The 27,757-nt window shown below is 55.5% G+C and overlaps 1 protein-coding gene across 4 annotated transcripts; it reads right to left on the reverse strand.

Moving 5' to 3' along the window:
• On the reverse strand, nt 1-26,130 carry ZNF512B (zinc finger protein 512B). 4 transcript variants are annotated; one of them, XM_027901850.1, is made up of 17 exons: nt 25,984-26,130; nt 21,852-21,974; nt 20,756-20,835; nt 19,867-19,995; nt 19,343-19,515; nt 18,922-19,175; nt 18,135-18,206; nt 16,399-16,533; nt 14,942-15,066; nt 12,829-12,921; nt 11,879-11,977; nt 10,985-11,155; nt 10,129-10,320; nt 3,835-3,936; nt 2,835-2,897; nt 819-917; nt 1-467 (listed from the first exon to the last, which is right to left on the reverse strand). In XM_027901850.1, exons 2-17 carry the CDS (start codon nt 21,970-21,972, stop codon nt 174-176), a joined length of 2,202 nt encoding a protein of 733 aa, XP_027757651.1. In that variant the 5' UTR covers nt 21,973-21,974; nt 25,984-26,130; the 3' UTR covers nt 1-173. The 4 variants fall into 4 exon arrangements, with proteins under 4 accessions (XP_027757651.1, XP_027757647.1, XP_027757650.1 ...); XM_027901846.1 differs by having other exon boundaries at nt 10,865-11,155; XM_027901849.1 differs by lacking the exon at nt 12,829-12,921 and having other exon boundaries at nt 10,865-11,155.
• Between the last annotated feature and the right edge of the window lie 1,627 nt (nt 26,131-27,757).

Here is a 27,757-nt window from a genome sequence, read left to right on the forward strand (position 1 = left end):
TTTTTCTGTCTTTTTTTTTTTTCTTTTTTTCCTTTCTTTTTGTAAAAAGAGGGTGAGAGGAGGGTGGGGGAAAGGGAGGTGGGATGGGAAGGAGAGGACATAAAACCGGGAGAGACCCCCACCCTGTTACCCTGGGCTGTAAACGAATCCTCGGACACAAGTCTCTGAGCTGCTCATTTCTCAGGCATCTTGCTGGCTCCTCCCTTCCGCTGGCTCGGGGGCTTGGGGACATGCTCGTCCCCCTTGGGGCTGCCCCGGGAGCCTTCCCAGTGCTCGAGGGTTTTCTTGTGATTAGTCTTTGCTGCCATGCTTTCTTTGCCCTTCGGAGGCATTTCTGGAGGCCTCTCCTTGGGTTTCCTCCCTCTTTTCTTCCCGTTTGTGCTTTTCTTTTTCTCCTCTTTGCTGGAAGAAAGCTGTTCCCTGTTTTTCTTTTTCCGGCTGGCCTCTGAGGAGGTTCTGAACCAGTTCTGTGTCCGTGGGGTGACACAGGGGTTAGTGACTGTCCAAAGGCCAGGCACTGGCACCGGCACCAGCACACACAACCCGAGCCTGGCCCGCCCCACACCCCACCAGCATCACCTCCCCAGGACAAACTGCTCAGCCTGGGGGTTTTGGGGAAACCAAGGGGGATAGGGAGGACCCCCCACGGCTGTCACAGCATCGCTGATGCTGCTGGGAGCTGCTGCCGAGCTCACAGATGGATGGATGGATGGATGGATGGATGGATGGATGGATGGATGGATGGATGGAAGGGACAGCCCAAGGATAGGCACTTCGGAGGGGGGACCAGCCCAGCCCAGCTCCAGCTGCTTCCTTACCTCCGAGTGAGCCTTGATGATGTGGTACTTGACACCGCTCTCGGAGCTGAACTCCTTCTGGCACAGGAGGCAGCGGTACTTGCCCACCAAGTGGTCTCCCTGCAAGACAGAGCAGCCTCCTGCAGAGCCAGAAGTGGCCCAGAGGGGCGGCCCCCCAGGCCCTGGCCCTGACTCCCCTGTGACCTCAAAGTGACACAAAATAAACACTTATGTCTAAAGCACCAGATCTCTGCTGGCCTTGGTGCCAGGCCAGGAGCTCACAGCCACATCTTCCCTCTGATCTTCAGCCCGTGCTGCAGCCTTGTGTGTCCCCAGGGCCACCACAGACATCAGGTGTGTCCTGGGGCTGACGGGGCCATCACCCTGTGTCCTCACTGTCAACAGATCCGTGCTCTCCCAGGACTGAAGCACCATCAGATTTATGTCCAACACTCACCTAATTTTCCTTTTACGCTGTCAAAGAGCCACAGTGACTGCTGGATTCCTGTCATCAGAGCCCTGGTGGGATGACGGATCCCCCGGCTCTGCCGCAGGTCACGGCACACGAGAGATAATGTGCTCTCTCTTGACGAGGGGGTTATGGATGGGCCCCTCCAGGCAATATATTTCCTCCCTGGGAATTTCTCTGTAGCTGTAAATCTGGAGTTAGATGGGTCTCTCATTTCAGGAGAGGACAGGGCTGGCCACGCTACAGGCTGGCTTCAGGAATACTCATGCAAAATCATCTTGGAGCATCAATCCCCACTGAGGGTGGGGTGCTGCCTGGGAGCAGCCTCTGCTCTCGCTCAGGCTTGATGTATTGCAACCAGCTCTGCAGGATTTTACAGCAGGAATCATAGGCCAGCTCTGGAGGGGTTATGATTCCTTTATGCCCAATTTAGTGGCACATGTAACCAAACTAAATCCTCGGGAAGGGGAAGAATCAAACTGATGGCGGTGTGGGAGTCACATAGCAGGAATTCCCCCAGTGCTGACCCCCCCAGCACCCAGCCCCAGCTGTGCCAGATACAGAGTGTGCAGCTCTGTGGCTCATGGAAATGCTCATGCAGATCCTGGCAGCTTCCTGTGCATGGAACCAGCCACAAACCAGCTCCATTTTCCCTTGGACAGCAGAGGAGCTGCCCCAGTCTCCTGTGTTTGCTCTTTTATCCTGCATAAATCCAGCTTCTCCTGCTGGATCTCTGCAGCCCATTTTCTAAATGATCTCATTAAGGGCTGCTGTTCCAGCTAGCGCTGGGGGAGTGCAGGAGTTGGTGTTTTTAATAACCATGGGATATGGATTGGAGCTGCCTCCTGGAAGCTCCATTCAATGGAAGCTGCAGCTGGAAACGTTTCAGGGTATAAAGCTTTCGCAGCTCTTACTCAGTTCCAATTTGAGGGACCTACTCTGAGCTCCCTCTCCCTCCCCTGTGGCAGCTGCAAGGCCACTGGAGCTCAGGGCTGCTCCCTCAGGCAGGAGGGCACTGCTCTCTGCATGGACCGGCCGCCTCTTCCAGCCTCAGCTCATCCCAGGAGGCACCACAACAGCATCCCTCCAGCTGGGCTTCCAGAGGGGTTGCAGGGCTGCCTAAATCAATGGAGGAAGACTCCTGACTCCCAGGGAACATTCAGTTTCCAACACCCAGCTCCTTGGCTCTGAGGTGCTGGGGCTGATGTGTGGCTGTGTGAGCTGCTGGCCATGTTGGGTAATCAAGGGTTCCTGAATGATTTAGGGGGCTGCAGGAACCAGCTGGGCAAGGGCTACTGAGGGATTGGGAGGGCATGAGGCAGGAGGGCTGTATCCCTGAGACTCTCCATGTGTTAGAGGTCTTGGCTCTTGAGGGACATGTTTGTGTTGTGGGACCTGTGATCCACAGCTGAGACGGCAGCTACATTCCCTCCCTCCCGTCTGCTCTGCTCGAGCCTCTCAACCTGTGCATTGTCCCTTGGCCTGTGCCTTCCAAAGCAGCTGGGAGGGAAGAGAAAACCAAACCCCAAAGCCACCTCTGAGACAAGGGTGTAAAAGGAGGGACCCACCTTGTTGCAGTTGGCCAGGTGAGCTTTCAGCCCCGAGACGCTGGAGTAAATGGCTTCACAGAACTGCAGGAAGAAATAAAGCAGGGTTAGACATGATCCCCCCTCATCTGCCTTCCTCTGAGCCGGGGCCAGGAGCCCGCTGAGCCAGCACAGCCACCGGTCCAGGCTGAGCAGTGTGAGGTTAATGCTCTGCGAGGCGCCGAGGGCTCTGGTCACACGTTTCCTATTAGTGCTAATGGGAGTCATGTGGCCACATCCCTCTGCAACAGGCTGAAAAACGTCTCCCCTAAATGTCTCCGTGGAAAACGGTACATTTGCGAGCTGTCAGGAGGTCCTGCTGGGCTACAGGAGTTCTTGGAGCCACAGCAGAGGCTTAACGGAGAGGAGAAATCACCCAGGCAGCAGCATGACCAGTTTCTGAGCAACCGTCTTTTTCAAGTGCCTGTGTATGACATTAATTAGCCAGCCTGGCTCCCCCGGCCTTGCGGGAACAGCCTCCTTCAGAACTCCCATTAGCAGGGCTTTGTTTGGGAGGATAAATCCAGGCCCAGCACCAGGGTGGGGTTCACCTCCCCGCCAGCTCAGGCCAAGACTCTTTCACAGAGAGATGAAGTGCATGCACCATGCCCTGAGGCTGCTGCCTGTCGCAGGGCTTTAAAAAGCTTGGCTTAAATCCAGCCCAGCTTAACTCTGGGAAAAGCAGGTTCTTTGCATGAAAAGGCTCCTGAGCACAAGATGCACAGCCCTTGCCCCCATCTGGATCTCGGGAGCTTCCCAAAGGCAGCTCCAGAGCCTGAACTGGGCAATGCTGAACCATCAGCCCAGTCCTCAAGGCTGAGCACACCAGGAGGACCCCAAAGGTGGGACATACTTTAACCAGGCATGGCAGCAAGCCCAGGGAAAGGAGGTGAAAGGAGTGTCTGAGCATCACTGCCCCCCAAACTTCCCCTTCCTCCTGCTGAGACCAGCTAGCCTGTGGCAGAACAGAGACAGTGCTTACATTGTTGGGACAGTTGATGCGGCCCTTCTCCTTCACTTCGTTCTTCCAGTTTTCCACCAGCCTGGGATTGAGCTTTGGAAGCCCTGGTCGGGTGTAATTGAGCTGTGAACAATAGCAGAGGATTAGCAGAGCTGCATACCCCAGCCCGGTCCGTGGTGGAGTCCTGCCTCTTCACAAGGGTCTTGTCCCCACCCGAAGTGAATCGGAGCTGAAAACTACTTGTGGGGCTTCCCCCAGAGATGCCATTCCCCTCCCCGGGCACTGCAGAGCACAGGGGCGGCTCTGCCCACTGCTGTGCCACCAGTGAGGAGTCCCCAGCAAACAGGAGAGGGGAGGCTCCTGCTCTGCTCTCAGGTCCATGCCCAGCTGCAGGGCCAGGCCCGGCGTTTTCGGTGCCCGGTGTCGGCACAGTCCTTCTGCCGTGTTTCGTAACCGGGGGAATAAACAACCCTGCACACTGGGCAGAGGGGACACAGCCAGGAGCCTCCATGGCTGCCTTCCACGGATGAATGGGCACAACCCGTCAAACAATGAAAGGCTCTTGTGCCTCTGCCTCTCCTTCTGGCAGGGCTGCTCCTTCCAAGTGCTTTTAATTACTGCCTTATTAACGACTTTGAGGGGTAGCATAGCAGGCCGGCCTTCCCAACTCCAGTTCTGCATGTTCAGCACAAGTCAAGGCTGCAGCTCGGGGCATTTCTGTGCCTCCTGGTCGCTGTGCCTGGTCCCACCTGTGGGCTTGGTCCCAGCCTGACACTGTGCCACTGTGCCCAGGTCTGCAGGGGACACCAGCCTGCACGACCCCCAGCCTGCCCTGGTGAGCTCTGCTAGAGCCGATGGATGTTGTTTGGGTCTCAAGCCCCACACTTGCCCCGAGGGGGAGCAGTGCTGGGTGAGCCCACAGATGACACGGTGCAGGCGTGGGTACCTGAGCATGTGCCACTCTCCATGGGCACCTCCAAGCCTGGGGCATGGACGCATCCCTGGATGGAGAGGACGCACAGCCAAACGGCGCTCGCAGAGGTGCAAACCCAGGAGCTGTTTTTAAAACGTTCCCCGAGGACCCGGAGCTGGTTGGTTCAGAGGCAGCGGGAAGCTGGCTGGATTTCTTTTCCAGCTGTGACTTTTCCTGAACACGCTGATAAAGTTGCAAATCTGCCTTTGTCCAGCTCTCCCCGCCCCCCCCCCCAGCTGTTCCCAAACCTCCCAGCAAAGGGAAGCTCGGGATGTGGAGGGCTCAGATGCCAACTGCTCATTTCCACTCAAACTGAAGTGATCTGTGTGCCCTTGCTGCCTTCCCCCTGGCACGTGGCGGGGCACAGCCAGAGCAGGGAGCCCGTGGAGCGCTGGGCTCCACGCGAGGGGCAGGGGCACAGGGCCTTGCGACACGGCGCCGTCAACGCTGGTACAGACGGATGTGGATGTGGAAAACTCCCCCGAGCCCCAGCATGCTCCTATTCTGTCGTGCTTCGCGGCTGGGGGAGATGCCAGCAGAGCTCTTTGAAGCCCTGGGATAGTGCATCTTTACCAAGCGCTTGGTCCCCCACCCGGGGGAGGCAATGCCACCTCCAGGGGAGAACACAGGAGTCCCTCTCTGCCATTGATACTGAGAGCCAGGATGCCAAACGGCCTCCATAATTAAAAACCAATCAATCCCATGAATGAGCAAACATTAATGGTAACCGCACACAGCCCCAGCAACAACCTCTCCCTCCGCACGTCCCTGGGGAGGAGGCGAGGGGGGAGGTTCAGAGATGTGGACTCTGCTGCTCTGCTTTCCCACTCCAGAGAAAAATCCCTCCCCGCTCTCCTCCAACAGCCCTGCACAATAACATGCAAATCCCATGTCTTCCCGGGGCGCTGCGGTTCTGGGAATGTCAAAGTCATCTTTATGTCTCTATTAAGAGGGAGCCCCAGGCATGGAATATTTTATATTTTTTTTCTTTTCCATTTATTTTCCTCAAACAGCCTGTAAGTGAAAATCTTCATGGCCAAATCATTAAACGACTACAACTGGTTTTGGCTGCGGCCCATCTCTTCTGAACAGTCGAAGGATGCTGGGCTGGGAAGGTTTGTTTTCTTTGACTGACGGTTTTATTTAATTAACTTTCATATTCCAATCCTCTCTGCTCCTTAGACAGCTCTCCCCTTCCCCAAAATATATCGCAGTAAATGAGAACCATGTGGGATGTCTCAGCCAAGGAGCGCCCCTGGAAGCCTCACTCAGGTCCCCAGCACGAGGTATGGCTCTCCCAGGGCCCCGTGGAAGCTGGGGGTGATGCTGCCTTGGAGGTGAAGCCAAAATGCACCCAAGGGTGCTGGATGGCAGCCAGGTCCCACAGGAGGGTCACACCATGAGCGAGGGGAGGAAGGATGGATTTCGCCCTGCAGCTGGAGCTGGGATCCGGTTTGGCCCACCAGTGACACGAGTCCGCAGGGCTCAGCCTGGCTCCCGCCCAGATCACAGGGCCATTGTTTTGGGGGACAAACCCAAGCCAGCCTCTTCTGCTCTGGAATTTATCCTGCTTCCAGTATAAAACCTCAAGCCTGGAGATGACTTCTCCCCTTTAGCTTTACGACTGGCCCACGGCAGCCCTTTGCTCTGAACCCCTGGCTCCCCACAGCACCCAGGCTCCATGGGGATGTGCAGCATCCATGGCTGCCCTCATCCCTATAACAGCACCACATCCTGAGCCCTGGGGACGTGAATGGGGTGTCCTTGCACCCCACAGAGGAGCTCAGCATCCCTCCCTGTACAGGACAATGGCTGCCTGGGTTGCAGGAGCCCAACACCACCTCCAGCACCCTGAGGCAAGCAATGCCACCTCCAGCTCTACTAGGAAGGCATCACCCCATGAACCAATGGGATTTCCATGGCATTTTCTCCCCTCTTTCCCCTTAGATGCCTCTTCCCTCTGCTTGAGGACGTTGTTTCTCATCCCCCACTAGGTTCCCGGAGCCCACCATGCCTGCCTGTGCCACCAGGCTGGAGTTTCCCTGCAGCCTCTCACTCCTTCTGCGGCAGCCCCAAGGCTGCCCACGGGTGGATGATGGCCCCAGCGAAGACCAGAGGAGGGTCAGAGGGTCAACATCATCTTCCCGGAGCTTCTGCAGAGGGGATTTTTCCCAGAGGAGCAGCAGGGGTGTGCCCTTCCCCATCTGACAAGCCCAGCAAGCGGCTGTTGTGAAACACCCCATCTGTTTCAGCTTATCCGGAGGCAAATAAAGATCGGAGCGAGAAAATAAGACTCCAGTGTATATTTAGAAATGCTGGATTTGGTTAGCGCAGACCGAAGGCAGCGCAGGGCCTGGGATCGAGCAGCAATCGTTTATTCTAATGCCATTGCTTTGGTGTGAAGGAATCCGTTCTCCCGGGGAAAGGCAAACTCATCCCACCACGGGCCACCAGTGGGATCCAGACCCAGCGTCCCTCTCCCTGGCTGGGACCAGCTGCCACGTGGCCACAGCACAGGGGCTGCAGTGGGGCTGTGCCTGCTGAAGGCTGCAAACCTCTGTATCCCATCGGCTTGCTGAGGAGCTGTGCCTTCCCCTGTGAAAAAGTTTTGCTGCCTGGAGAAGGGATGGAGAGGAGGGGTGGCTTTCTTCATCAGCTTCCTTGGAATCCATGCTGACTGCTGGGACTGTTGGTGTGAAACTCAAAGAGTTCAGGGATGGAGCTGCATAGTCTGGGTGTATCCATCCACCGCAGGTTACAGATCAGAGCTGGGACTCATTCATCCCTCAGGAATCCTGGAAATCCCCAGGGCTTGCTAAGAAGATGCAGGAGCAACTGAAATCTGCTGCCAATCCCTCACATCCCACCTCTCCCCAGGTCCAGTGAGGGGGTCTGCAGGCCCAGCAGCATACTCCCAATGGCTGGGTAAGGCTCAGGGGGGAAGAAGAAGTGGTGGTGTGGCAGCTCTTCTGGGATTTCCACCAGCTCCCATCAGTCCTGCCACGCTGGGTCATGGTGAACTGGTGTTTTTCTTCCTGCTGCTCCAGTGGCTCTGGGCTGTCAGCTCCCTCAGGGACAGCCACCACACATGCTCGGTGGGGTGGTGGCATGGGGACATGGGGACACTGCCTGCTGCTCCAAGCCTCCCACATGGCACAGGGCTGTCCTGCCAGCTCAGCTGAAGGCAGTTCTGAGGGAAGGGCTGTTCGGGGCTGTAATGGGGTCAGACTGGGCACTTGCTGGCATGCTTGAGGCGCTCCCAGCTGGGAGGGTTTTTTTCCACGCCCTGAACTGAAGCAACTTGTAAACCCAGAGGGGTCCTGAGCGACGCAAGACACGGCTCAGCAGAGCAACACAGAGTGTGCTGAAGTCAGCAAGTTCCCACCAGCCCCCCCAGGCAGAACCTGCCTCCCACCTCCTTCCAGCACCGCTCGTCGAGAAAAAATGTCATAGACTGAACAGATTATAGAGTGTTGTCAAGGGAACGTGACAGCCACTGCAAGACGTACCCACAGGCACACACACAGCTACGTACGTATTAACCCACTGCACTCATTTCCTTCAAAATCCATGGAGGATTTCATGCAGGGCCTGAGGTCCCAATCTTTGTTTTGTCACCTGGGAGCTGATCCAATTCCCCCCTTGCCCATCCTCAATGCAAAACTCCTTCTGCCAACATCACAGCAATTCCTTGCTTTTTAGCACCAAGATGGGGCTCAGTTAAACTTAAACAATTAGGCTCTGAACACGAGAGATGTCTCATAAAAAAAACCCCACCAGCATTTCATGGAGCAATCACAGCAGTGCTGAGACCTTTACGATGCCTTTGTATGTCAGCCTGAACATGTGCCCCTTGTCCAGGCCTGGGGTCCTGGCTGCTCCTTCCATTCAAACAGAAAATACCCAAAGTCAGGAGTAAGGGAAGGAATTCTGAGAGAGAAGAGAGGAACGTGAAAGCTGAAGCTGGAGGGGGGAGAAGAGAGCAGCACACCTCTCCTCACGCGGTATTTGAAATGAAACAGCTACTTTGGGCTTGATTTTTTTTTTATGTCATAAATGCATTGCAGCTGAAGTCATCTGGAAACCAACAATGGCAACACCAAGTACTGGGGAAATAAAAACTTTGCAACCAGTTCTGGCCCTAGAACCCCCAGCTCTGCTCTGTGGCAGCACTGTGGATGGATCCCCTTCCGTGCCAGCGCCTCACCAGGATGCCAAGGTGGGTAAAGAAGCTGCTGGTTTGTTTCTGTGCTGGTTTTCCAGCTGGGATCTGAACTGGGCTGGAATCCTCCTGGTCTCTGCAGGACTATGCTCTCCTGATGCCCTCTGATCCTCACTCTCACCTTTGCAATGTGCCCAATATCCTGCCCAGGGTGAATTTCGGAGCACAGGACAAGAGATGCCCAAATGTTCAGAGCAAGCAACAGACCTGGCACCCAACTGCAGAGTTGCCTGCTCAGGAAACAGGTCACAGCTCATGCAGAGACTTGCAGGATGGCTCTGCATTGAGCTCTGGCAGATGAAAATACTGTGATTCCCTCTCTTTATTCCTCTTTTACACTGAAAAGATTTACGATTTGCTGCTGCTTCATTCCTTTTACAGTCCAGAAGGAGCGTACCTGGAGGGAATTTCAGCTTTGGGACACTCCCAGGAATAATCACCACTTCCCACAGCCAGGGGGAGGGAGGTTTGGTTTAACCAATGCCTACACAAAGCTCAAACCCCCTGGAGCCCCACGCAGACCCCACAGCACCAGGCCATGAGTGCATCACTGCTGGAGCCCGTGGGGCCGAGCCCTGCCTCCACTCTCCACCTTCCTCTGCTCTCAGCAGCACTGCTCTGGGATGCTACAGACCCTTTACCTCCAGGAAAGCATCTCCCAGAAATGAAGAAAGAGATATGAAGGGAGGGAATTCTGCCTGGAGCATCTTTGCTCTCTGACAGCGTAAGAGAGATGATTTTAGGTCTGATCTCTGCTCTCTTCACATGCTCCTCTTGGCTGCCAGCACGGACCAGAACCAACCCTGCTCCAGAAACAACATCCTCTGGGATGGACTCTGATTTCTCCCCAGAGCACCACCCTTTGCTCCCAGTGGAAAAGGGCAAAGCTGCCTGCAGCTGGGAACCTCCGGACCACAGAGGTTCAGCCTGTGCTGGGTGGGCTCTTCAGCAATAAATCTGCCATCACAACTAATTAATTAAAGGCACAGCAAGGGAGACACGTGAGCCCTCAGCCATCTGGGGCCAGGCAATCATCCTGGGATCTCTGTGTACAGCTGGGGCCAGGAAATCATCCCAGGGTCTCCGTGTACAAACAAAAGGAGAACTAAAGGCTGCTCACCCGCTTCGTTTCAGGCACCAGGTCATCCTTCATCCTCCGCTTGGTCCAATCCCTGGCGAGCTCATCCTCCGCTATCTCCTGGAGGTGAAAGACGGCGACTTGGGCCGACGTCCGACGGATGCGGCCACTCGGGGTCCTCTCGAAATCTTCCACGGGAGCAGGCTCCTGCTTCACCTCTGGCTCCTCCGGAGGCTGCAACAGACACAGAGTCAGCAAGGGCATGACAAGAGAACAGGCGAGCTCTCCGGCCCCAGCAGGAGAGCTCTCCTGCACCAGAGCACAGGAATGAAGGGAGCGCCCACCCCCTCAGCCCAGCAGCCAGCCATGAGATAGACCGACTGCGTCCCACGTGTATAAATGTCTCCAGTTATTAGAGTTAGGGAGTGATTAGTGTTGGATGCACTGTCAGGAGGGATCAACAGAACAGAAAGGGATGCTCCCCAGGGACAGATTCTGCCACCCCAGCGCTGGCAAGCAGCTGGTGCTTGTGAGGGAACGGCCTGAGCTCTGTTTTTTTTCCCTGCAGAGCACGGATGCAGGGTGGGCTGGAGCACAGCCCAGCGGGCACTGGGGAAAGGGAACACTGACGATCGCTCTGCTCCTGTTAACACAGCACCCTGCCTTTTGGGAGGGGCAGAGGGGCCTGCAGCCTGTTACCCCCCGACACTGCAGGGTACAACACACGCGTGTGGTGATGGGAGGGAGGAAACAACATCAGCCCGACGTCTGCACCTGCCTTGCCCGGCCCGGCCCTGCCCGGCTCTGTCCTGCCCACGGGCTCCGCAGCAGCTCTGCAGTCCCCCCCAGGGGGAGGTGGCCCAGCTCCTCGGGCTGCGGAGGCATCCGGGGGGCTCACCGAGGCCGCGTGTTCTGACCGCACATGGTAGTCGTGGCCAGCCTTGGATTTGTACTTCTTGCTGCAGTGTGGACAGCTGAAAACAGGCTTGTCAGCCTCGGTGAGCTGCTTCCCACACCGCTTCTGGTGGTACTGGTAACCCATCAGGCTGGAGAAGTTGGCCATGCAGCCCTACAGAGATGGGGAGAAGGGAAGGGTTAAGGAGGCCTGGGGCTTCACGTGCCCATTTCCAAAAGGCTGGGATGCCATTGCTCCAGGGAGGAATGTTCCTGAAGAGCCCACTCTTCAGCGCAGATTCACCAACCCATCCCATCTGAGTGACGGGGGATTTGACAGCCTCCAAAGAGACACAAAACTGTGCCCCGGACAGACGGGGGGAGCAGCCCCTGCCCCTCACACTCCCTGTCCCACCACATGGACAAAGCTCTCCAGACAGACACACGGTGGGCAGCGGGAGGGGAAGGCATTGGGGAGGCACTGCCTGCACAGAGAGCAAAGCATCCACAGGACAAAACTCTGCCACACACCCCCCTTACCTGTTCATGACTTGTCTGCAACCGGCTCGGCACCGTTTTCGGTGTGGTTTGCTTTGGTTTTATGCTGTGCCCGGGACAGCGCTGGCTGTGCCCCTTCCTGACTTCAGGAGGCAGAACCTGCCCTCCAGTGCTCCTCAGCCTGCCCTGTGCCCACCCTCCTGCCAGGCTGGCCTGTTGTCAGAGCACACAGAGCCAGGGGGATGGGGACTGGGATGGCTGAGCTAAGGTGGAGACGTTGAGTGTCTGCCAATGGATGCCTGGAGAGCGCGTGCCCCCCTGGAGAGAGCACGTCCCCCTCTACACGGGGCTCACTCCTTCCACCTCTTCATAGAACGAGAAACAGGAATTGTTCTCGTACCTCATTGGGGCATTTCAGTTTTCCCATCTGCTTTAGCACTTTCCTCAGCCTTTCCCGCTCTTCCTGTTCACCAAGTCCAGTGGTTTCCACAGGAACAGGCTGGAAACAAGGAAGTAACAGAAGCAACAGAGTCAACCATTTACTCATGTCCTCTGTGCCAGGAGTGGGTGGCAAACCCCTGCCTCTCAGGAGCTGCCTTGGGCCGGAGGGAACCTCTCCTTAGGAGAGCTGGATCTCCCACTGCTTCACTGTTATGTGCTGGATCTGCTCATGCTTTTCCTGTGTCTACACTCAAAGGGTCAGCTGAGAAACTCAAGAGCAGTTCCTGCATGGAGGATTCACCAGCCAGACTGAAGAGCAGGAGATTAAGGCACAGGTAAAAGACAAGTCACAACTGGTAAGCATGGGACATGTAGATATGTGGTTATGCCTTGCCTTGATATCCCAGAGATGCACATGACCAGATTTTTACAGCAGCATGTAAACCGGTGCCTACAAAATTTTATTCATGATAAATTTTGTGGCTGCTTCTCCCATGCACAGTGGAGAGCTAAAGACCAGATTTTGAGGTTCGTGCAAGGCAGAATCCACCAGTCCCAGATCTGCGGGCATGGTTTTGGAGGCAGAGCTTTGCCACTCAAAATCTGCCTCACCGTACTCACCGAATCTTCCCCCACACTGGGATCTGAAATCCTGGTTTATTTTTTCAGTCTTCTGCTCTACTTATCAAGATCAACACGAGCCTAACTCACTACTGGGGAAGGGAAAGCTTTGCTTGGCAGGGAAGAGGGAGGGACACTGTCTGGGCTGAGCAGTGTGTGAAAAGCTGCAGGGAAGGTGCTGTGATCCCTCCTTTACAAAGACCATGGAAAGAGGACTGCCAATGGCTTCACCTTCTGCATCTGCACGGAGAAACGAGGCACGAGACAAGCACAGCCCACCTCCCTTACCTTGCTGACGTGTTCAGCCATGGTGTGGTAATTCAGCCCAGCTTTAGACTTGAACTGCTTTTTGCAGTGCTGACACTTCAAGGCATCCTGCAGCTGAAGGAATTAAAGACACATCACCAGGGAGGCCACAGCTCACCGTTCATCCTTCCAAGGGCTGCTGCTGCCTGTGAATAACCTTGTGGGTGGCTGTTGCTGCAGCAGTACCCAGCGCTGGGACCCAGCAGTCAACGCAGCCTCTCAGACCCTTCCTGCAGGTCCGAGCTTTCTCTCTGTTGCGCTGCATATTGTTATCAAACCCATATGCCCCAACATTACACTTTGGATGTAGATTTAAAGCCTTACTGGCTGGAAACATCTGGACCTGGTGTCTTAGTCTTCCCGTTAAAGGGTTAGGAAAGAGAAGAAGCTTTGATCTACCAATATGTCAGAAGGGTGTGCTCTGCAGCCCTGTTAACTAAGTGCACTGCATGCCAGCATCATTCTTTCTGGGTGCCTGGGCTGCGTGAAATGACAGACACAATCTCAGCAGAATCCTTCCTGCCTCATACTGCTCTGCTGTTTGACCCAACTTGGCCTCTTGAGTGCCTTGGGGAGATGCACTATCTGCACACCCCGAGGTACAAGGGGCACTTGCAGAATGCATGGACAGATCTTGACTTTTGCTGGGGCAGGGACTAGAATTTACTGACTGAGGAGGTGAATGACAGGGAGACAGTGTCTGGATGGCTGTGGGCATTCCTGCTTCTCCCACCTGATGCTTCACCTTCACCACTTTATTTCCTTTCCAAAACCAAAGGAAAGAGGTGCACACTCCTCAGTGACAAGCAATGAACATAGAAACCAATTTTCACTTTTTATAAGAGTTTTGGGAGCCTGCACATCATTTTCCCATTACCAGTCATTAAAGCAGAGAGCAAAGCCCAGAGGGTGCCTGCACTCCAGGGTGGCTTCTGATGAGGATCACATGTGTCTGTAGCAGAGTGGCCTCACTGAGGACATGACACGGGTTCATCTCAGGGATGGAATGCTCCAAGCGGGACCTGTGCGTACACACCTGGAGCTTGGAGACTGTCCTGCCTGGGCTGGGATTCTGTGGAGCATCCCAGCTTCCAGAGCAGCACAGCCAGTCCCAGCAACACCCTCCCAGGAGGGTGACAACACTCCCTCCAAGGGCTAGAGCCCCAATTCCTTGGCTGAACACCCACTGGTTTATTCGCAGGGAAGATGCCACTGACTTCTCCAGCAGAGCTGTGCTCGGCAGGTCATCCAGCCTTGCATCCCACATGGAGCCAGCCTGGCTTGGGAGATGCTCCAGAAGGCAGGAGATGTGATCAGCAACAACCAAGATCCCCACTCTGCCGAGGCCAGGAGCATATCAGAGCAGGCAGGATTCTGCCCAGCATCGCTGTAGTGCAGGGTTTGAAAGGGAGAGCAGCCTCCCACTGCTATATAAATAGCGAAGCAAAGGCTGGGGAAGCATTTACAGAAAATGAATGTGGAATCAAAGCCCAGCCACATATTTTCAAAGCAGGAGGCATCAATCCCACGTCGGCTTTCCGTGGCGACGGTTCTGCACCGCACCAGGTGACGGATGAAGACGTAATCCTGCGCTCTGATGGATGGTGGTGTGGCAGAGAGACAATTTTTCACTGTACCATTAGTGAACTCCTGCCTCCTGACAGCCTGCCTGAGTACATCCAGGCTCAAAGTCTCCCCAAGATGTGCTCTCATGCAACCACAATTTATCTGACCTGCACAGCACACAGTGAAACCCCACAGCCAGGGCTCTGGAGGAGGCCATATCAGAGACAATCCCAACAATCCCTCCAGCCTGAAAACTATTTGTTTAGCTACTAGAAATACCTGACTCTGCTAGAGACACTGGGGCAAGAGGCCCAGACCACAGAGGGATTCAGGATTGCTGAGAATCAGTGTCCAAATCCCTCTGAACTGATGCAAGGCAGCCAGCAATCTGAACTTGACCAGCAAGTGTTTGATCAAACACAGCCCTGAACTCGTTTTAGGAGCAGCAACACACATTTATGAGTGGCACATGTACACATCCATTCCTCTCCAAAATCCACGTGTTTGACTGAATAAAGCAAGGCCTTACCTTCTGGCAGACATCCATGTGCTTTTTGAGCCCCACAATAGTTTTCCTGGTTATAACACTGCAGGTTGGACAGGAAACTTCCCCCTTCTCACTGATCTCCCGCTGCCACTGGTCCTCCGGGTTTGCTGGAAAGGGAGAGGAGCGACGTGTTACACCCAACCTGCCCAGGTTGCTGGGCAAAGGACAACCCTGCCTAAGCCTTGATTTGGTAAGCTGAAAAGCCCTGAAGTGGGGAAAGCTCCTGATGGTAAAAAACCATAGAGAAACACTCTCTCTCCCAGGAAGAGCCAAAACCAGACATAAACCACGCAGGCCCCTGCAGCTCTCCCTGCCCCATACTCCTGCAGCTGCCTGAGCAAACTGGGTCACTTCACATGGAGCTACCAGACCTGCTGACCTGGGAAAAGGAGGTTCACCTTTCCAACCCAGCTGGTATCCTGCACACTGAGAGTTAAACCAGGATAATGCCCCCAGCCACCTGATCTTGCCCTGCTTGCAGTAACTTCCCCCTGCCAAACAAAACAATTAGTGGGAGCAAAACAAAGGTGAGTGTCTCGGCTCCATCCGGACGTGTGCCTGGAAAACTTCCCTGGCAATCCTCTTCCCGGCAGACATGGAGGTAGCTAGGGGACTGCTGGCTTCCAGGCATCTGTTTATTTGAATGACTGTGGTCAGCTTAAAAAAAGCTTAAAATAAGAGATTCATGAGGCCAAAACCTGCTCCCAGGTCCAGGGTTCACGCCGCGTTCTCAGCAGAACAGTGCTGGGCTTCCAGCAAGGGAAGCCTGGGCTGAATAAAATCTGCCAAGTCTGTTTATTTGGATGCTCTTGCATGGCTGTGAGATCAGAGAGTTGCTTATTTGAATTTGAAAGCAGTGCAAGGCACTGCAGCTGTGTTTATCTTGCACATCCTGCGTTCCTCCTGCTGTCAGAGCTCCCAGGGAAAGCAAGCAACCTGTGCCTGGGATGTAGGCTGCACCTCGGAGAAGGCGTGATCGTTCCTAGAGTTATGCACTGCTGTCATTCACGGGGATGATGTTAGAAAAATGCCATCATCCCACATGCTGACCCAAACTGTGGTCACAGTGCAGCCAGGTGGAACTTGGCTCTCAACTCCCAGCACTTCCATCGTGTTGACCTGGCAGTGAAGCAAACGTAAGGTGCCCCTCAGGATGTAAACTGTGGCTGCATTAAACATTTTAGGAGCAGTGGCCGTTCCCACATCTGTGTGGCACTTCAAAAACGTGCTTCTATTTCTGATTTTGTCCTGCTTCTCCTGGCAAACCTGCTAGAAAACTGGCCCAGCAAACAACCCGGTGGGCCAGGAGGGGTGCAGGGATCAGGAGCTGCAGGTGAAGGTGGGGATGGCAGCATGAAGGTGGGGACCGAGCAGCGCACATGACAGCAGCTAAGCTGCACACAAAGCTGCTGCCTGTGCTTTGCACCCACCAGCCTCACCTGCTGGTAGGTGCACAGCAGTTTCCTTCTTCACAACAACTCCTGGAGATTTCTTTTTCAGCTCCTCCATACTGGTGTTTACCTCCAACTTCTTGGCTCGATGGGCTTTTGCCTTGTCCTCTGCTTTGACAAGACCTGTAGAGAAAGAGGATGCTTTTTCAGTACTTGCTTTAATACCTTCAGAGCGACTCACATTTAGCAGGTACAAACCCTCTACCTCTAACCCAGGGACACCGAGCTGGCTGTAGGTCCGCCAAGGGTGTATGTGTAGGATCGGGTCCATAATTGTGACAAGCAACACCCTCACAGCTTGTGGTGTTTTATAAACAGCATCATTTCCCCCAACCCAGCCAGTTTATGAATTAAGGAAACACCATGGCCAAGTGAGGTAGGAGGCCTCTAGCCAGGCAGACAGGCCAGGGAGGAGGGAATAGGGTGTTTTGCAAGAAACTGAAGGGGGAAACAAGAACAGCAAATTCAGGATAAAAGAGTGATGTTCCTGCTGATGCTCCTGCACTGGAAAAGCTGCTTAACTCCCCTGGATCCACTCCCCCAAATCCACGTGCAGTTCAGCCCTGTGCCTGTGCTTCCACAGAAGGTGCTGGAGGCAACATGGTGAGTGCCAGGGTCAGGTCCACACTTGCCCCACAAGGGTCCACATCCTCCCGAAAACCCAGGGTCTGAATGGAGACAGCACCCCATGATGGGCTGGGGCACCCTTGTCTTTGGGGAGCGATTGTCACATCGAACATGGGGGGGTCGTAGGCAAACATATACCCCATCTTCACTCTCCACCTCAGGCAGCAGGTCAAGGAGACACCTTGTTCTCCAGGAAACCACCGCAGACAATTCAGTCTATGGCAGTGCCTCTGTGGGGAAGTGAAAGGAAACAAGCCCAGACTTCCCAGGAGCCAGGGGAAAGGAAATCGCAGAGACCACATCCAGCCTGCTCGCCGGTGTTTAATTCCTTCAAAGCCATTAGTGCCTCTCCCCCGAGTGCCTCGTGCTGGAAGGTGCTGCCTCCCACAGTGCCTGGAAATCCGCTTTTTATTTCCCCAGCTGAACGCATTTCATAGCCAGACTAAATCTAGTTGCTTTCGTACCAGGGATGCTCCAGGATTTCCCTCTCCTTCCCAGCCCCGTTGTGTATATTTATGGAGCATGACCACAGTCCCACTTGCTCTTGCTTTGTCAGGCTAAAGCAGCCAATTCCTGAGTCTCCTCTCAGAAAACATCCCAGCAACACACGTCTCTTCTCCATTGGATTCATTCCCATCGATGTGGGCGACCAGCAGTGGGGATGGTGTCTGAGGGGCGGGTGCGTCACCAGCCTCACTATGCAGAAGAAATCCTTCCTGATGCCACTGGAAACACTGCGACATCCCAGGATGGTGGGACGATGATGAAACGATGTTTCTCATATCTCGCTTGTGTCAGCAGCTTGTTACTCTTGGGTTACAGCTGAACATTCCTGGATCCTTTCCTCTCTCTTGCCTCATTTCCCAGCGCCAGGATCCAGAACGGAGCAGACAGGGTTGTTATCAGTCCCAGTTCTGCTGCTGCCTTTCACTCTCTTCATGACACTCTTATGGTAAAAAACACCAACTCTCCAAGTGTGATATCCTCAGGCTCCGTCTGGCTCCATAACAGGGAGGGTTCTTGGAGAAGGGGTTTCCCTGCAATGCCCCAGGGAGAAGGTACAACCCTACAGCTGACCAGAGTTGTCCCTGTATTACCTTTCAGTCCAAATGTCCCCGAGATGGATGGCTGCTCCCCCGTAAACTTCTTAGGAGTTTTCTGTTTCCTTCCTGACTCAAAAGAGAGAAACAGAGAGAGAGATTTGGTCAAATAACTGTACTGCAGGGGGATTCATCAGTTCTGGGGCATGGAGTGAGCACACACTCTATGTCAAGAGTGGATCAGGATGAAGCACCCACCCACCAAACACCAACAGGTTGCTGCTTCCCACACCCCAAAACCAGGATAAATGTGTTATTTAGGGTGAGTTCAACGAGTGGAAGTGGTGGCTCTGTCTAGTGCCAAAAGCCACACAGTTTCCACACCTCAGCAGCCACAGTGGCTGTGGGGGTTTGCTTTGGTGCTGCAAGCACTGGAACCCCATGCCGTGAATGGGGACAACCATGGCAACAGAGTGAGATTCCTCACCCTGTTCCAGTCCTTCAGGGAAAACGGGTTTGCCAGAACCATCCTGCTTTAACCTGCCACACTCAGTGAGGACAGACAGGCTGCCATGGTAGCTTGCTATGCGGCCATGAATCCATTTCCAGTCTCACAGGTCCTAAAGGAATCTCTACCTCAGCTACAACCACGTTTTAACTCCCAGTAAAGCTGCAGGAAACTGGGGCCGAGGTCGGGGGGAAACTATCAGGATGTTAAATCAAGACTTGGATCTCTCATGGCCTCAGAGAGACACTCGCAGCAGCGTTGGCAGGAGCGGAGCCCCTTCCTGTGGGACGCTTCTTTGGGCTCCTGAGCCAGCGTAGCCCCAGGCTCTAATCTTACTGTGCTTCATCCTCTCGGGGTCTTCCTCCTGCAGTGAGGCCTGGCTGCCCCGCTGCTGCCCGGCCTCCTTCCCGCTCGAGGACTTGGCCGTGGGGGTGGCGGCCGCCATCGCCTCGGCTGCCGCGATCTGGAACTCCTTGCTCTCCCGGCTCTCCGCCAGGCACTCGCCATTCTCCGTGTGCTCCTGGGCCACAGCTTTTTCCGTCTTTGGCTGTTTGGGATGGATGGTGGGGCAAGCTGAACTCTCAGCAGCTCTAGGGCAAAGCACAGAGGGTTTTGTTTAAAGAGGGGTTGTTAAGACAAGTGTCCTGACACCTCTCCCCCCTCACCAGCCCAGGCCACAGGAACGGAGGCAGGCACGTTCCCCTTCTCCCAGCCATCCCCTATGCTACTGCCATGCAGCCCAGCCACGGCCTGGCACCTTTTCTTTCCACTGCTCTTCCCAATGGCCTTGGGCACTTTGTTTTCCGCTTTGCTGGTTGGCACTGGCCGATCCAAATGATTCCAGAGCCGATGCTTTTCCAGCTGGGTTTTGGAGGTGAAGGCAGCTTCACAGTACGAGCACGAGTACGTCAGCTTCTCCGAGATGGCACCCTGCACGGAGCAGGGAGAGGCAGGTCAGCAGGGATGTTAGACCATAAAAAAACCATTTTTTTTTCTGGTACAGTCCTGAACACAAACCCTGTGTAATACTCTTCTGCCCCTCCAAACAGTTAGCAAGGGTACACAATCCCTCTGGGCCAGACCTCACGCTGAGCTGCAGGGACCCCAGTCCCTCTTGTATGTACCTCACAAACTGCTCCTGGCCCATCTCTGCCCTCCCCATTTCCCCATTTTAACCTCACGTTTCTCCTGGGTTTTAAGGCCTGAGAGTGGCTTTGGCCTGCACCTAGTAATGGAAGAGCTGGCTACTGGAAAGGACAGGCAGTTCTATGGTCTCCTTACCCCTTGGCAGCGTTGATAGTGGTACTTCAAGCCATAAATGCTGGGGAACTCCAGCCAGCAGCCTGAATTGGGACATTTCACCCTGGAATGGGCTTTGAATTCATCCTTCCACTGATTCATCAGGGGGAGCTGGGAACAGGAGAGACAAGAGGCAGCTGAGTTCAGAGCTCCTGTGCCGGCTGTGCAACAGTGTATCCCCAAGGGGGCCTGGAGGGTACGTGGGACCTCTGACCATTCAGATCCAATCCCTTCCCACAACACAGCCACAAAGTGGACCCAGGAGTGTGTTTCAGTGCAGCAATGCTCCCAGTGAGAGGTGCTGAGATGGATGCTCCAGGCTCTACAGGCTAATGATTCCTCCCAGGGATTTACCTTGCTGTGCCTCCCAGAGCACACACACGCTCCCTGCCAGGCTGGGGAATAAATCAGGCCCAAAGTCGCCTGGGTGATTTAATCACCCCCACATTTCATCTAGTTCGTAAATCACCCCATGCCTGTGCTCTCATGACAAACTACTCTGTGTGTTGTCCATGCCACTGGGCAGGAATTAAACTGCACAACCCTGCAGGGAATAAATCACCCCTTTGCCACTGCTGTCAGATCATTAGCCAAATCTGACACGGTTGTGACAGGATCTGGCTCATCTGGGCATGGCCATGGGAAGGTGAGGCTGGAGGGGAGTACCATTCCCTAACCAGTGTTTTGGAGGATGCCTGCATTGAGGGGTTGAGGGGCCAAGATCTTGCTTAGCCCAAGACAAGGCTGCTCTGAAGATTAAACCACCAGGAAGGCAGGTTTAACCCCAGAGTGGGGCTGGCTGGAGTGTGCGGTGCAGGGCAAGTCAGAGGGATCGAAGGAGGGAGGGCATTGGGGAGGGGAGGGGTCTTACAGGGATGTCTTTCAGTGCCTGATTCTCAGCCTTGGGTCGTCCTTTCTTCCTGCCTTCAGTTTTGTCACCGGTCGCATTTTCTGCAAACAGACAGAGCACACATCACCAGCCGTGCCGGAGGAGCCGCTGTCCTGGCAATCGTGGTGCCCAGCCTCAGCCTCCCACTGCCCACCTCACTCCCTCAGCTCTAGGCTGCCATTCCTTGCCCTGGCAAGGATGGAGATTCCCCTCTGGAAGGCAAGGCCAGCTCCTCTGCAACTGAAGTGCTGATAAGATGCGGCGCAGGGAAAAACACTCTCCTGAACACAGGCGTGTTCATGCTGCGGACAGCTGGAGTTGATTCCCCTTAGCAATAAGTTATCCTCCTCTGCTAGTAATTATGGCTTCAATCCCCTCAAGGTAAGAGTGGCATCTGGGAAACATTTAGGGCGCACGCGTTTCCCCACAAGGCCACTGATTTTGGGAGCCTGGTCTGAGATATGTCGCTGGGGTCCAACTCTCTCTCGGGGGTGCAGGCACCCCACGGTGTCTGGGGCTGCTGTTAGCAAGATAAAGGCAGTGAGAGCCTCTTTCAGAGGGGCTCTGTCCAGAATAAACAGACAGAAGAAAAAAAAAAAAATCTCCTTGAGCCTGGAGATTCCTGGATAGAGAAATCAGCCATCCATCAGCGTGACAGCCCTTAGCGTGAGGGTCCCCCGGGGCTCGTACGCTCGCAAGCCTCCATCCCGGGGGCCGCGACACGGGAGGCAGCAGATGGTCTGAACTCATTTAAGCCTTTCCATCCTTTGATGTAACACTTAGCTACCAACACGATAAATAGGCGGCGAGACACCCATCTCGTTAAGCCAGACACACGCCTCTCCGAAGGGAGAGACCACCTCTATCCCTCCCCTCCTGCTCCCAAGGACCAGCTCCCTGCAGACCCCGGGGCCTGGGGCTTTTTTTGGCCAGCATAGCTCTTGTTGATGGGTCAAAGTGAGCAGCAGAGACACCCCAAGACACCCCTTTGTTTTGGCAGCCGCCCCCCAAACCCTGCTGCTGGGTTCATCCCCTCCACCCCATCTGCCTTCGCAGAAAGAACAAACCAGCTCCTTACCCAGCTTGGGCAGCTCTGCCGGTGGGTTTATCCTTGTCTCCGTCCTGCTTTCTTTGCTGGTAGCAGGTTTGTTAGAGCCTGCAGTTTTCCTTCCACCTTTGCAGGTATAGGAATCCGCCATCTCTGAAAGAAGCAGGGGAGGCGTTAAAATTCACTCCTCGGAGCTGGGAACAACACATGGTGAAAACAAGGAGAGCTGCTGGGGAGGGAGGGAAAGGAGCAAACTATCACGCAGCTTAAAGATTCCCACAAAGAGAAGAAACGGGACGTGCTTCCGAGTATTTGTTCTACGGTCAAGGAACGCCACAGACATGGCTGGAAAGCTGCTTTCACTACAGCCTGGCTTCCCCTCCACATACAACAGCAAAGACTTTATTAAAAATTATGGGCTGACTTTGCCCAGAGAAGTAGTGAATAAATGGCTTTTCCTCTTCGTTTATTTCTCTGCTTTCATTTAAGACACCAAAAGCAAAAAAAAAAAATAGTGAGTTTTAATGAACAGATGTGGTGATAAATTTCCAATTTTCCTTATTAATGGGAAACCGTTATAAACTGAGAATTGTTAATGTTATCTGAATTTTCTGTATTAATAATTCAATTTGCCTTCTCTATAAATAATGAACATCAGGAATTATCGCAGAAAGCCCACTCTCGCTCCTGAAGGAAGCGGGTGGCAAGACACCCCTCCGTTTGGTGGTGCCAGGAAGAAGCCCACGGAATGACTGCCTTTGTCTCTGGTTTCAAGTTCTTTCTTCCCTTCCCGACAGCACAAGCAAAGACACGTCAGAGGATGGGAGCTGCATTGGGAGATGCCACGTATGGATTTGGGGGAAAGAAGTCCTCCCCACCTTCACAGTGAGAGCATCAGGCCCGTGGGAAGCGATTCCCCAGACCACTACAGCCTTGAAACCTTGGCTGGGACGTGATGCTGATGCTCACCCACAGGCTTTTTCAAAACACGGATTTGAGTCGTCACTCCCAGTTCCTCCCACAAGATCGTGTTCAGCGTCCTTTAACTCAACAGAGTTGATTCCCAGAGCACCCATCATTCCACCTGTCCTCATGTCCAGAGGAACAGGGAAAGAATCTCCTGCATAGCCAGGTTGTCAGCCATGCCACCAACATGTGGGACTTGAGGGTCCAGCAGTTCTTCCCGAGGTGCCCCCAGGGACTTTTTGTTTGGGATTGGGGACCGCACATTGCACGCAGCCCACGTGCTCTGAGAAGAACTGGCAAAAGCTCGCCTGGTGACACGTATGTGGTTGGTTGCACGGGCACAAAGGTTAATCCGATCAAGTGAGAAATTCCAGCCTTGGCAACAGGTTCTGTGGCATTTGGTGCTGAACATGGGCATCGTTGATTCAGCTAATTTGGGCTCTTTCAGTGGGAGAGCTGGGTAGGAGCTGCAGCCTGACTGCCAGCGACTCCTTCCTGGAGCAGGCAAAGAGAGGGTTCCCTGTAGCCCCTTCCCAAACTGCTGCTCCACTCCCACCAATGTGGGCACTGCTACTGTCCCCAGTCCTGTCAGTCCCCTTCCTTCCCATGCTGCCTCCTGGCACCTCTGAGCAATCTTTGAGCAAGTTGCTCAAAGAAAAAAGGGGGAAAAAAAGAGACTCACAAAAGAGCAGAGAACTGAAAGCTGAAGACAAGATCTCTGTGCCCAAAACAGGTGAAAACCGAGGGGAAACCTGCCGAGCTGACACCTTTATCCATCCAGGGACACCTCTATCCAACCAGGCCTAGTGCCAAAATACAGTGGGTGATGGAGACAAAACCTCTGTGTCTACCTCGCTGGGCAGCTCAAAGTGACAGTGCAAGATGTGACAGGCAGGGCAGACCCTGTTGATGGCCCATCTCCTGCACCCCAAACACCCTGAGGCACCACTGAGCATCACATCAACACTCCCTTCCCAAAACATCCGAGGTGCCCAGCTCAGCCCTGCTTCAGCAGCTGGACACTTCTCATTCCCCTAAACACATCCATCCTCTCTGCCCAGCTTAAGAGATTCTGAATCTTTTGTTTTTCCACACCAAATACTTCTTTGAATTTTTCCCCTTCTTATTTTTTCATTAAAAGGAAAATAAAAATCCTATAAACCATTTAGCAAGAGCCAAACTCTGCTTCCCCGGCCACTGATACAACCCCAGGGATCACAGAGGAATTGTCCCAGAGACAGAGAGCAAAAACCAGCAAAAGCCATTGTGGGTTGGTTTTTTTTGTAATATCCAAACTTCTCACTCATTTTTGAGTTAACACACACCGAAATGGACCACAGCCTGTGCTCTTCCATGCTTTCCTTAAGGTTTTTCTCACCAAAACTGAGAATCCTTTCGCTGGTTAATGGGTAGAGAAGGTATTGGTACGTCCCAGCTGTTAGCAGGGCTGGGATATGGTGCGGGAAGGTTGGGACCAGCAGCATCTTACAAAGCCTCCAGCTCTTTTTAGGTAACTTTTTAGAAGTTTGTGGCAATATTTTTGAAGCACCCCAATCCAGCTCCACATAAAAAAACCCCTGTCAATACAGAAGCCAGCGTGGGATGAGTGGAGGTCAAGTTGGCACTGCTGGGAGCAAGGGTGAGGAGGAAACCCATGGCTGTGGGTAGGGGGAGTGAAGTTTGGGAACCAAAGGCACTGTTCCAAAGCCACCAGCAGCCCAGCCTGGCCAGCATGGCCATGAGCTTCTCTGTGGGATTTGACAAGGGACAGCCACATCCCAGCCAGTGGCAGTCCCAACAGGCTTTTTCCCACTGTGACAAATCCCTCCTGCAGAGCTGTCAGGCTTTGAGGGCTGGGCACAGCCTGAAAATTAGGCATAAAGCGGGAAAGCGGAAATAATTCCATGTAGAAACGCCTGCCTTTGGATCAGGCCCACAGGAGCACGCACGCAGCCAGGGATGGCTGCGATCCTCTCCCAGTCCCACAGCATCCTTACAGCTGCCAGGGGGAAAGTCACCCACGAGTCGTGACCGCAAGTCCTCCTGCCGAGACTCCCGCCCCAGTCCCATCCCCACAGATGCACCGTGCCATGCACCAACCGCCTAGTCACCCATCGATCCGCTCCACTTATCATCAATAATTTACCAACAGCTCCAGAGGCAGGGAATGACAAAAGGCAAGGGAGCTGATGCCCCAGCACAAGCCATGTGCCAGCAGGGATGCAACGAGGCCAGCGCAGACAACGGATGCCAAAGGGCACTGCCATTCCTGCCGCTGTCAGAGGAGTTGTGCTCTCTCCCATGAACTCCAGGCAGAACTGGAGCCTCTGGGAAAAACTTCCAGGGAATAAAGACAAGGAAGCGGGAGAGGCTTTCTCAGGAGGGAGTGGAATCGCCCTTGCTGGAGGTTTCCCCGGGAGCGAAGCACGTGGCAGGTGAAGCCCTGCGAGCCGCTGCCTCCCCGGGCACAGCTGAGGGCCGGGCAGCGCCGGAGGGACACGGTGAATCCCGTTCCCATCACCCACACCGAGTGACACCCCGAGGCTCTCCAGGAGGGAATCGCCTCACCCGCAGCCGCCACTCCTGCCGCACATGGCTGTGACCAAGCGCAGACGAGGTTTTTTGAGGGTATAAAGTTTCTCTTCGAGGCACACTATCGCGTCCGTCCCCTCTGTGTCCCCGGGCACCGGCACGAAGGAAAAAGAACCCGCACGTGTCTGGCAGACAATGAACCCTCCACCGTGCCGGGGGGACCGGGGTGTCCCCTGTCCCGGGGGTCAGTGGGCGTGAGGAGCTCTGCCCGGCGCCGCTGTCACCTCCGGGGCGCGGGAAGCTCTGCCCGGCGCCGCTGTCACCTCCGGGGGCGCGGGGACCTCTGTCCTGTCACCTCCCGCCCCCGGGCCCTGCCACCCGCGTCCCCTCACAGCCCCTCCCCGCTGTCACGACCGCCCGGGCCTGTCACCCCCCGGGCCCGCGCCCCATCCCCGGGAGGCGGCCGGGGCTCCCCCCGCGGGCCGGGCCCGGCGGGGCCGACACGGAGAGGGACGGGAGGGCCGGGCCCGGCCGGGCCGCGCTCCGGGAGGGGAAGAGCGAGCGGCAAAATGGCGACGCGGCGGGCGGAGCGGAGCGGAGCGGAGCGGGGCGCGGGGGGTCCCCGCCGCGGGGCCGGGCGGGCCGGGGGCCGCTCGGTGCTTACCTCGGCGGGCCGGGCCGCGGTGCGGGGCGCGCAGGGGTCGGCGCGCCCCCCGGCCGGCCAGGCGGTGCCGCCCGCCGCCCCCGGGCCGCCGTGCGGGGCTCCCGGCGCGCCCACACCCGCGGCGGCGCCGCGCTCCGCTGCCGCGCTCCCGCCCGCCCCTCGCCGCCGCCGCCGCGGCTCATGCGCGCTCCCCGCCCCGCCCGGCCCGGCCCGGCCCGCCCCGCGCCCCGCTCCGCCGCCGGCCCGCGCCGGCCTCGCCCGGCTCCGGCAGCGGCTCCGGCAGCGGCTCCGGCAGCGGCTCCGGCAGCGGCTCCGGCAGCGGCTCCGGCAGCGGGAGGGCGGGACGGGGCAGCGCTCCCCGGGCCGCCCTGACCTGCGCAGGTGCGGGCGGACCCCGGTGCGGGCAGGGCAGCGCTGCGCTGCCCGTGCGGGATGCGGGCAGGGTGCCGGCCTGCCGAGCCCTGCTCCGGGATGTCGCACCCTCCGGGGTGCAGGCAGTGAGCGTCCTGGCTGTCATCTGCCCCTCCGGGGTGTCCTGCCTGATGTCCTGCCCTCCAGTTTGTTGGCGGGATACCCTGCCCGTTATCCTGCTCTCCGGGGTGCAGGCAGGGTGACCTGCCCGTTATCCTCTCCTCCAGAGCATCCTGCCCATCATCCTGCCTTTCAGGGTGCTGGAAATGCCCTGCCTGTCGTCTTCCCCTCCAGGGTGTCCTGCCCATCATCCTGCCCTCCGAGGTGCAGGGAGGGTGCCCTCACCATCTCCATCAATCCATCTAACCCTGGGGTGCTCCAGGTTCCTTGTAAAGCCAATCCAGCCCCTGGGAATGATGCTGGGTGTGAGGCTGTCTCGATGCCCATGGGACATCACTGGACACTCTGCCTTTCCCAGCTCCCAGAGCCAGTGGCACCTGGGTAGGTACCACAGGGCAGAGCCAGCCTCGGTTAACTAGCACTGGGAATCCACAGCCGCACCAAGACTCACCAAAAACTCAGAAATGAGGGAAAACCACACAAATTTTGCCAGGTGAGAGCAAAACCCAGAGCAACCATTGCTGTTAGGGCCACCCTGCTTGACATCGCCAGCGCATGGCTTCTGTGGTGCCGCCAGGAATTGGGAGGTCCTGTGGCACCATCGTGCAAAAAAGCAAGCCCAACCCAAGTCGGGAGTTTCCCCGCGGTTTTCCCCTCTTTGTCTCCATTGTGGGGAAAGAGCTTAATTAATGTCTGCAGAGAGCAGGGAAAGCTTGCTGTAATTGCTAGGTATGATTATCGGTGGAGCGGAGGGTGCTCAGCGGGGTGGGAGGGACAGGCACAACCCACCTTCTTTGTATAAAATGAGGCATATCCGAGGCAGCTTCGCTTCCCAACCAGGGAGCTGCCTGCCCAGAAAGTTCAGCTGCCTGGAGGGGCTATCCCCCGGCTCCACATGCCCACTGGGACCAGGCAGCACCTTCGAGGTCTCCTCCTCACTGTGGACAGTGCCTATCACCCATCACTTGTTTCTGCAGCCTCCTGACAGCTGCTCCAGACACACGAGTGCAGAAAGTGCCACCATGTTAATATTCTGCATCTATAAAGCACAATTTTGCATCTCCAGGAATAGGATGAGAGTGAGGGGAGATGGGGTAGCCTGGCCACAGGGCAGGGGCAAGGGAGGGTGGCTGGCTGTGGGCTGGGTGAGGTAAGAAACTCTGAAATAACGTAGTTATGTTGCTATTTTCAGTCTCTGCTTAGCAGAGGGGGCCAAGAAATGGACTTGAAAAGAACAGCAAAT

Source organism: Empidonax traillii, unplaced genomic scaffold (assembly GCF_003031625.1).
Source record: "Empidonax traillii isolate 1590-97213 ecotype Southwest subspecies unplaced genomic scaffold, ASM303162v1 scaffold816:size509043, whole genome shotgun sequence".
NCBI lineage: Eukaryota > Metazoa > Chordata > Aves > Passeriformes > Tyrannidae > Empidonax > Empidonax traillii.

What these genes read in the sequence shown, in the direction of transcription:
- ZNF512B (XM_027901846.1), bottom strand. Translation starts at nt 21,972, where the DNA reads ATGGCGGATTCCTATACCTGCAAAGGTGGAAGGAAAACTGCAGGCTCT. An exon ending in TGGCTGAACACGTCAGCAAG is followed by an intron (nt 11,978 to 12,828) that starts GTAAGGGAGGTG and finishes CCTTGTTTCCAG; the next exon opens with CCTGTTCCTGTGGAAACCAC. An exon ending in GCAGGGCCGGGCCGGGCAAG is followed by an intron (nt 10,321 to 10,864) that starts GCAGGTGCAGAC and finishes TGTCTGTTGCAG; the next exon opens with CCTCCGGAGGAGCCAGAGGT.